The following is a 9,140-nucleotide window of genomic DNA, read 5'->3' on the forward strand; positions in this document are numbered from 1 at the left end:
TTGTGGCCATTTGAGGGGTGAACCAGCAGATGGAAGACCTTTGTCTCTCCGTAAATCTGAGTTGCCTTTCCAACGAAAATATTAAAAATAAGCAAAAAGTCCTTAATAATGCAAATGATAGTAACCAATACCCTTGTGTGCTTTCTATGCTTTAACATCAAATCAGAGGTAAGGGGTTTGAAAGATCACTCCTTCAATCCACACAGTTGATTGACAGCCAGGAAGTCTCCAGCAGCTGGGAAAAGCAGGCCTCTTCACTGACATCACAAGGACTTTACTCATGAGGCCTGGATTGACTTGAAAGAAGCAACAATTTTTATTGTTGCAGCAAACACTGATATATATGCTTCCATCCCTTGGTCCTGGAACATACATGGGGAAATGGGTGGGAGGAGTACGAAGTGGGACTGACTGTGGTCACCTGGGATCAGAGGAGCAGCAGGGTCAGAGTGTCTGATCCCACCTGAATGAGGGCTGAAATGCTTGGAACTTGGAGTCAAGATGTTATAATACTTTGCCCCAAACCTCAGCTTTGAGGCTGAACAGGGGAGATGGAGGACTGGGGTTAGGAATGTCTCCTTATCCAGTTTGCTACTGGCCATGGATGTTCTGGTCTTAAGCCCCAGATTTGGGGCTCAATGTTGGTCCCAAGTCTAGGGCTGTGGTTTCCAGGATAATGGGGGCTGTATGTGAGAGAGGGATAGCCTTGTTTTGGACCAGGATGGGGGCTGTCATAGATAGCTTGATGTTTTGTCCCTTTTTGTGGAGTGGGAGGAGGGCAAGGAGCTCAGGATGCCTATATCAAGGGCTGGGAAAAGGGTTAGGGTCTTATGTCTGGGTGGAAGTTGGGGGGTTGTATTCTTTCAGTTAGGGTACAGATCCTAGGAACCTAGGATCCAGCCTCCTGCTCTTGTCCCAGCGCCTCTAGGATCAGCCCCATTGGTGTCCGCTTGAGACCAATGCTTTCGATCTTGTTCTCAATCTTGTTTTTAAGGTTGCGCAGGCGCAGGGAGGCGTGCACCAGGATCACTGTGGACAGTACCGAGAGGGGGTGGGGTCAGTAGGAAGAGTCCTTAGCTCACAGCCAGTTGGAGCCCATGGGAGGGAACTGGCTCCTGGGTAGGCCAATGAAATAGTGAGTGGCCAGAATACCTCTGATCTTGAAAAGGTAGCCCAGTAATTTTGGAAACGGGGGCATGGCCAGGGAGGGCTCCTGCTAGCCGGATGTGGTCCTTGGAGTTTCCCAGAAGAGTATAAATGATGGTGTAGTTATGCCCCCTAGGGTTTCCACCCCCTTAACCCAGGAAGAAAGGTAGGGCAGGCCTGGTGCCTGAATTACAGACTGGCCCTTCCCGCAGTTGAGGGACTCACAAAGCACTGGCCCGGCGATGCTGAGCAGGAAGGTGTAAGCGCCACCGGTGACCCAGAGGACGAGGAAGCCAATGGCCAGCACTGCAGCCAGGCAGGCAGCCGGGTGGTTTCGACGGCAGCGGCGCACAGCTGCTCGGGTCTCAGCTGCCCACATCAGTCCGCCCAGGGCCACCACCACTGTCAGAGCGCTTAGGAGCGTGTGCAACGGGCGTATGTACCTGTGGAGACAGGGAAGCTAAGCTAGCCAGGCAGGGAGAGGGCATCCCCACAAGCACACATACACACACCCACCCCAGCCCAGAAAATTCTAGTCTCCAAACAGGTCCAGAGAGCACGATTTTTCAGACTCCTGTGTCCCTGGCTTTCTCTGCGTCATCCTATAGATAGTACCTTCTTCCTGAGGTCTCACTTCTTCCATTCTACTAGATGCATTGGGCTCCCAACCCTCATTTTTGTGGTCTTCCCTTCTGACCCTACCCTGCAGGGCTCTTTCGCAAGCCCCCCCACCTCCCAGCCTGCCCATGTTCGCCCACTGAGAGCCCATCCCTGGAGATCCGTATTCCTAGGGCCCTCTCGACCCAGCCCAGACGGTCCTTCCAGACTCCCATTTCTCTAGAGATACACTGTTTCTCATCCCTGGTCAGAACCCTGTCCTTGCTTTGTATCCCCTTAGACATCCCTCCAGCCCTGCCCAAATCCCTTCCCCCAGCACCTCCAGATTCTCCTACCCGGTCTGGGTCCTCCCCAGCAGGTTCTGGCTCAAAGTGCCCTGCCGCATCTAGTGCGCTCCCCCTCCAGGCGCAGATCTCACACAGGTGCACCTTCCAAAAACCCTCCAACTTCACAAAGCCCCCCCCCCCGCCCCACCAGCCTTCAGGGAACTCTGTCCTAAATCCTCCAGGGCTGTCTTCACCTGGTTCTGATCACCTTCCATCATCCCAGTCACCCCAGAGTACTCTCGGGTTTCCTTTTCCAGTACTACCTGGTCTTCAGGACCACTTCCCAGCTCACTCTCTCCACCCATTCAGTCTTGCACTTTTTCCGCAGTCCCAGGTCTTCGTGCCAGACCCTCCCATTCTCCACCAGGCCCTCCAATAACCAAGCTACTCCGGCTTCAAAGGCCCCCAGGCCTTCGCCCTTCCCGGCCCTACTCTACAACCCATCCTGCTCGGGGTCCCCCTCCTCTTCCCGGTTTTCCAAGGCGTCTCCCACCAACCCAAGCCTCGCTCCCTCCCCTCACCCGGCCAGAGCGAGACTGAAACCGAAGCATAGAAGGTAGTTAGTTTGATAGTAGAGAAGGTTATTGATGACACGATGGCACCAACGCTGCGTGTCGCAAGGATCTGGAACCGCCAGGCGTGCCGACCCCAGAAGAAAGTCGTCCAGGGCTCGTAGCGGTGGCAGTCGTACCTCCGACATCCTGTCGGTGGCTGGACCAGCACGAAGGGCAGGGCCGGCTGGACTACAACTACCGTTACCCCTCGCGCACCGCGAAGCACATCGGGAAAAGAATTCTACCCTGGGCTGGCGTCGCTAAGTAAGCGGCGCAGGCGCTGTGACGCACGTGACGAGAATCCTAAACGTACGTTGTGGAGCCGGGCAACAAAGGCTGCCGGGAAACCAAGCTTCGGCCACAAGGCGGGACATTCCCGACTCTTCAAAATTCCTATCCGTCCCAGGGTGAGGCGCCACGCGGGACCGTTCTGGGCGTTGGCGGCTGTTTAGGCCAAGAATATCCAGCTAAGCAGAGACAAGACAGCAGGGACTGTCAGAAGGAGAAGGACTTGATTTTACTTCCTCTCCTGGAAACTCCACGCCCCACCCTCGAGCCAAGTGCTGTTATTAAAAAGCCTTTTATTCCAATTAATCGCATCTGAGATGATCTCTTTTCTGGGAAGTTTTTTAAAATCCCCACATGGGATTAGGTGATGCCCTCCGGGGCTCCTACAGTCTTCAACGGCTGGTTCTGGTGCCTCCTTCAGTCCCTGGCCCTTTGTGTGCATACAGTTACCAAGAAATTCTTGGGGAAGTTAGGCTGTTTATTCACACATGGCTCTGCCGAGTTGAGCAGGGGGCACAGGCCCCATTCATGCTTGCTGCCTGGGGACTTCCACAGCACCCCTCCCCCACACCCACACCAAGGTTCCACTGGCAGCCTGCCATGGCAGGTCCCTAATCCAGCTTCCAGGGTCCTTAGAAGTCATCATCATCACAAATATCAAGGTACACATCGAAAGCCTCTCGATTGCAGTTTCCATCTGGGGTGAAGACATACTTGTGGAAGGTCCCATCGACACAAATGGCTGGGGAAGGGGAGAGGGGATCAAAGATTAGAAGCTGTGCAGACTCACGGTCCAGTCCTCTGGGTCATGTAGGATCTATCTCTTTACTGATGTAGTTGAGCCACACAATCGCAGCTCCCTCAGGCTTCCCATGACCCTAGAGTTCTCTTAAGCTCCAACCTCCAGCTCTCCTGCTCATATAGTACCCTCCCCAACGAGCCCAGTGGCTGTTCCCACTCACCAATGACAGAGTTCACATTCTTAGAAGTATTCCGCCCGAAAGCACAGATGCAGGCTGACTCGGCAGGCACGGTGAAGCTCGCCAGGCTCCACTGGGAATCCACATACTGTCCAATCATAGGCCCCACTTTGCCCACGCGAGCCAGCCTGTAGACAGTACTGGCTAAGTCCAGGTGTGGTATAATAGGGGCATAGAGCCATGGTGGCGGGGGGGGGGGGGGAGGGAGTACTCACGCAGAGCGGCGGTTGAGACGAGTATCCTTGAGAGCAAATATATGAACTGTGCCCTTATCGCTAGAAGCGCACAAGAAGGACGAGTCATGGCTGAAGTTAATGCTGCAAGACAACAAGCACCAGTGATGCCCACATTGTCACATGATGTGGGGCCATGGGCTCACCATGTTGTACCCTGTGCTCACCAGTAAAGGGTGGCAGGGTCGGTGCCTCGTCGCAGCTCTACCAGTTTCTCTTTGGACTGGGTGTCGAATAGGCGAATGAGGGTGCCTTTCTGGGAGGCCGAGGCCACCACAGTCCCCGGCTGGTTCAAGGACACGCAAGCCACATCACTCTGATGTGCATTGATGGTGAAGGGAGCAGATGACGTGCCAGGCTTTGTGCTTGCCAGGTCCTGGGGTGCAAGGGGAGAAATTCAGACTTAAGGTAGCATGGAGGAGAGGGAGTGAGAGCCATCCTACTCAACTCCCCTTCACAGTCCCACCCCTTTGGCCACTGGACAACTCACCACAAGTTGCAGACTCCCACACTTGTGTCCTGGGAACACAAGGAGCTGTTTCTCAAGGCTGGGACAGAGGTCACAGAGCCCTAGGGTGTGGGGATGAGGGATCAAAGGAGTTTGGGGGCAGGAGGTCAGCAATGCCTTAGCATGGACAGAGCTGGCTAATAGGCTGATTTGAACTCTCAGGGACTTGTATGTTAAGCTGAGGTTCCCCACCAGCAGGTCATCTTCCAGGAAGCTGCTGTGACTATCCCTTGGAGGCCCTGGAGAGCTCTCTGACACACCCACCCAGGGCCTAGCAGGTGGTTCTGCTCAGGCACTTGGGGTCCCCAGGAGTGGGGTGGGGTTGAGGATGGCAAGAGGGAATTGACTGACAGAAAGATGGACTGTGTGTAGCTCTGCAGCAACTCTCCCTGCCTTTTTCCATTTTGTGCGTGTGTGTGTGTGTGTCCCTTGGCCCCTCACCTCTGGGCTCAGCCCCCCACTCACTCACCCTTGGGGTTGTCCCGGGTGTCAAATTCAAACAGCTTTCGTGGGTTGTTGGGGAAGGAGTACACGTAGATGCGGTTCCTCAGCACAATCACGATCCTAGAGACATCACATGCAACACAGCATGGCCATGAGGGGTGCTGCAGGGCTCAGGCAAGACTAACCCTCTTGCCTGCCATAGGAAGCTCCTACCCTCCTCCCCAGTCCTCCGCAGGCTCACTTGTCATGGCGCATGCGCACAGCCAGCACGGGCTTGGTAAAGGTGAACTCTAGCACGAGCTTGTCTTTGGAGTCCTTGCCCTCCCGGGCATCATCCCAAATCAGCACTGCTTGGCAGGTGAGGTGGAGTTTTTTTTTTGCAGGGGGGAGGTGGTGGGAGGAGGGAACAAAGTTTATGGTGAGAGGAAACCCTGGGGAGACAAGGCCCATCTCTACTCCCTATAGGACTTGAAATCACTTGTTTAGCCTTTTATTGAAATCCCCAATATGATGTTCCCCCCAATGTAAACACCATGAGGGAACCAGATCCAGAATGATCACACTCACAGATTGGGACATGGAGCAAATGGAGGTGTGAAGGGGTTGAGGGTCTGGTACTCCCATTTCACGAGGTTGGGTGCCTATTCCCGGGGGGAGACCTTGGAGGGGTCCTAGGGCTCAGGGACTCTCCTATGCTATCTCTTGCCATGTTCCCAAGATTTGAAAACCTATTGCTTTTGTGACCTCAGATAAGTCACTCAACCTCAGCGGGCTTGAGTTTCCCCTTTGGTAAAAACAGACTCCGTGATATACTTCCCACTGCACTGTGAGAAGTCCACGGGTGATTGCAAAGTGCATGGAATAACAGCACGCTCATAGTGAGCAAACATTCCCTGGTATTCAGCAGTCAAGTTGTATGTGTGAGTGTGCGCGCACACCAATGTTTTTAATAACAAAGCATCCAGTTTTTTAAGCTCTAAGACCCAGGACTGGTGCACTGTAGGCCTCCCTTCCTAGGTTGACTCTGAAGTGCCTTGTCATCTTCAAGCCTGCAAGTGCCTCAGGGTGCCTGTGAAAGGGCCTGGGCCACACAGGGGCAATGAGGGCACTTACCTGAGATTTCTGAGAACTTGGGGCTGCTCCCCCCGCCTACCAGGGCCAGTAGATTCGAGCGGTGCAGCATCTCCACCAGGCCCGTGCTGCCCACCTGCTCATGGTCTGGACAGGGACCAGGGTATCAGTGGAGGTAAGAGCCAGTACTTTTGCCCTTCTGCCCAGTGCTCCTCCCTCACCAAAGGCTCACCCAGATGTCCCTTCTCCATCAATGGCTCCACGTTGTAGATGCGCACACCTGTCTCCATGGCACAGCAAAAGCAGCCTGGGGATGGGAGATGAAGAGGTGGAAGGCAGCTGGTGCTGTGTCAAAGAATGCACAGGTGGCAAAGCTGGGGACCCAGATCTACCTCTGACCCTTCTCGCCTCCCACAAACATATAGGTGGAAGCCAATCTCACTTTGATCCTGGTTGAATCGCAAGCTGGTCACTCCTCGAAGTGGTGGCTGAGCCATTTTCCAGGTTTGCCCCTGCTCACAAATGGGATACAGTTGGCAAGAATCTTAGGGTGTCCCCATTCCAAGTCCTAGAACTTCATCCCCCCAGTGAGTTTCCTTCCTCCATTCTGCCAACTGCTGAGCTGACAGAGTCACCAAGCCTACAAATAGGAGGCCCCGTGCTGGGATATCTCTGCTCCCAGCAGCATGGCCAGGGACTCTGTCTTCTCACATTGGCCCAGTTCAGCTCCAGGTCTGTGCTCACTGGGTGCTTCTTCTGCTTCTTATATGCTGGCTCTCACGGACTCTCCTAGAAGGAATGGACTAGGGAGTGCCCCAGCGACCTCCCCACCCCACCCCCAGCCAACCTGAGTCCCACCTTCACCCAGGGATTGAGCGAGTACTCCACTCCACCTGTCAGTAGTAGGGAAGATGAGTGCTAGGAGAATCGCCTTTTCATGTATCTCTCTGAGATGGCTGTTTGGTCCAACACCCTGGTACCAGCCCTCTCATGCCCTTCTAACTCTATCCCAGCACCTTTTTCCCTCACAGGCTTCCTCAAATTCCCCCTCCTGCATTACCGAGGCTGTCAGCAGAGGGGTATAGTATGGACACCTGCTCCTCCCAGCTCCCCACCTCCATCCGGTTATAACCTAAAGACCCTAACTCAGCATTTCTGTATCACTGAAAATGTGATCATTAGAGCGTTCCCTTCCTTTACTCTGCTGGCTCTGGTTCCAACATGAGCTGGCCTAGAGCCATTCCCCCCACCCCTGCCATCTGTCCTAGACCCTCTAGACCCTCCAAGCCTTTCCCCAATGCCCTGCCCCAGAGCACACAGCTACTGGCTCAAGATCCTTGCTTAAGATACACCCAAAACAGCCATCTGGGAAAACATCCACCCACGACCACCACCCAAACCCCAGCTGCCAAGATTCCTGTCCTGAAGCTCCCTCCTGCCTTTCAAACCCCATCTCTCTAAGATCTCTGTGCAGATGCATGCCCCTTCTATCAATCCAAGAACCCCAAAGCTCCTGTGCACTCCCAACACTCTCCACTGAAAAGGCTGACTCTTCCAAGACCCATTCTTTCCACATTCCCAGCTTCCTACTTCCTCAGACACCCTCATTCCCAATGCTTGCATGTTCCGGGGGCTCTACCAGGATTGCTGCATCCCTCAAGACCACCCCCATACTGCTTTCCAACCATCACCTATTCAACATGCTTGTCTGAAACCCCTCATCTACGGAGATCCCCTATTCCAAAATACCCCTCCCCTCTCCCAGATCCCAACCTACCCTGGGATCGTGCTCCAACTCCAGTCCGTTCCTCCCTTGTGATCTCTCTTCCCCCGTCTTGGAACCCCCGCCCCCTGTCAAGCCCGGTTCTCGGCGCCGCCCGCGGCCCGGCTTCCCTGACCTCCCGGGCTTCGGCGCCCTGCTCCCGTGTTTACATCAGTCTCCGCTTCCGGGGGAGTAAGACTGTGACCGGAAATGATGCACACCAGCCGGAAAACAAGCCCGCAGTCACCTGGCTCGTTTCGCCGGTTTGGGGAGCTTCGCGAGCAATTGTTCCCCTTTAAGGAAGGCGCGACAAGTGCAGGGAGGTCGGTTGGGAACGGGGAAGGGAAGCGGTGAGAGGCGGGGATGGTTCCGGAAGAGCAAAGCTAAGACACCCGGACAGGGATGGGAGAGGAGGGGTGAGCCTTCCTCTCGCTAAGTCAGAAAGGGTGGGGGTATCTAACTCGATACCCGCAAACAGCTAGATGTGTTAAGTTTCTGGACTAACGAGACTTGGACCTCCTAGGTGGGTTAGAGTAGCTGCCCCTTGATTGGCATAAAGTTCTCCTAGACTTCTAGCAAGGCAACTTGGGAGTCAGGAGTTTGACCTGAAGAACTAGAAAGGCTGACACTTGATTGCCTTTGTCCATGGGAAACCAGGGTTAGGCTTTTGCTATCTCTCTCCCACCCAATCCATCACTGTCTTTCTTTTTTTTTTTAAGATTTTTTTTTTTTTTTTGGAAAGTCAGATGTACAGAGAGGAGAGACAGAAAGGAGGACCTTCCATCCACTTATTCATTCCCCAAGTGGCTGCAATGGTCAGAGCTGTGCCAATCTAAAAGCCAGGAGCCTGAAGCCGGAAGCCTCTTCCCTTGTCTCCCACGCAGGTGCAGGGTCCCAAGGCTTTGGGCCAACCTCGACTGCTTTCCCAGGCCACAAGTAGGGAGCAGGATGGGAAGTGGGGCTGCCAGGACACAAACCTGCACTCCTATGGGATCCTGGCACGTACATGGCAAGGACTAGCCGCTAGGCTACTGCGCCAGGCCCCCTTTACTGTATTCTTTACACAATGAAAACCAACTTTTTGGTGGTTATGGAGTGTGGCAACTTACTATAGAAACCGAAAGAAAAGCCTCTTGAAATTACATATATATGGAAAGTATTATTTAATTATACATTTAGATTTTCAAGCTAAGTATAGAATGCCTGCAGG

General features: G+C 54.0%; 2 protein-coding genes across 3 annotated transcripts; both read right to left on the reverse strand.

The window, feature by feature from the left end:
* Positions 1–292: 292 nt before the first annotated feature.
* On the reverse strand, positions 293–2,882 carry PRAF2 (PRA1 domain family member 2). The gene is made up of 3 exons (XM_004587898.4): positions 2,612–2,882; positions 1,372–1,589; positions 293–1,029 (listed from the first exon to the last, which is right to left on the reverse strand). The coding sequence occupies exons 1-3, from the start codon at positions 2,788–2,790 to the stop codon at positions 890–892; spliced, it is 537 nt and encodes a 178-aa protein (XP_004587955.1). The 5' UTR covers positions 2,791–2,882; the 3' UTR covers positions 293–889.
* A 326-nt stretch (positions 2,883–3,208) lies between these two features.
* WDR45 (WD repeat domain 45) lies at positions 3,209–8,105 on the reverse strand. 2 transcript variants are annotated; one of them, XM_004587900.2, is made up of 11 exons: positions 7,946–8,105; positions 6,611–6,680; positions 6,401–6,475; positions 6,211–6,315; positions 5,339–5,444; positions 5,123–5,217; positions 4,636–4,715; positions 4,313–4,521; positions 4,128–4,229; positions 3,895–4,040; positions 3,209–3,674 (listed from the first exon to the last, which is right to left on the reverse strand). In XM_004587900.2, exons 2-11 carry the CDS (start codon positions 6,663–6,665, stop codon positions 3,565–3,567), a joined length of 1,083 nt encoding a protein of 360 aa, XP_004587957.1. In that variant the 5' UTR covers positions 6,666–6,680; positions 7,946–8,105; the 3' UTR covers positions 3,209–3,564. The 2 variants fall into 2 exon arrangements, with proteins under 2 accessions (XP_004587957.1, XP_058514554.1); XM_058658571.1 differs by having other exon boundaries at positions 6,401–6,513; positions 7,946–8,101.
* Between the last annotated feature and the right edge of the window lie 1,035 nt (positions 8,106–9,140).

Source organism: Ochotona princeps, chromosome X, assembly GCF_030435755.1.
Source record: "Ochotona princeps isolate mOchPri1 chromosome X, mOchPri1.hap1, whole genome shotgun sequence".
Classification (NCBI taxonomy): Eukaryota; Metazoa; Chordata; class Mammalia; order Lagomorpha; family Ochotonidae; genus Ochotona; species Ochotona princeps.

Excerpts from the sequence above, each read along its gene's own strand:
- WDR45 (XM_004587900.2), bottom strand. The coding sequence starts at position 6,665 with ATGGCTCAGCCACCACTTCGAGGAGTGACCAGCTTGCGATTCAACCAG. Across the intron at positions 6,316-6,400 it reads GATGGAGAAGGGACATCTGG|ACCATGAGCAGGTGGGCAGC; the intron begins GTGAGCCTTTGG and ends GTCCCTGTCCAG. Across the intron at positions 4,716-5,122 it reads CACCCGGGACAACCCCAAGG|GGCTCTGTGACCTCTGTCCC; the intron begins GTGAGTGAGTGG and ends CCCACACCCTAG.
- PRAF2 (XM_004587898.4), bottom strand. The coding sequence starts at position 2,790 with ATGTCGGAGGTACGACTGCCACCGCTACGAGCCCTGGACGACTTTCTT. Across the intron at positions 1,590-2,611 it reads TTCAGTCTCGCTCTGGCCGG|GTACATACGCCCGTTGCACA; the intron begins GTGAGGGGAGGG and ends CTGTCTCCACAG. Across the intron at positions 1,030-1,371 it reads CATCGCCGGGCCAGTGCTTT|TGATCCTGGTGCACGCCTCC; the intron begins GTGAGTCCCTCA and ends TACTGTCCACAG.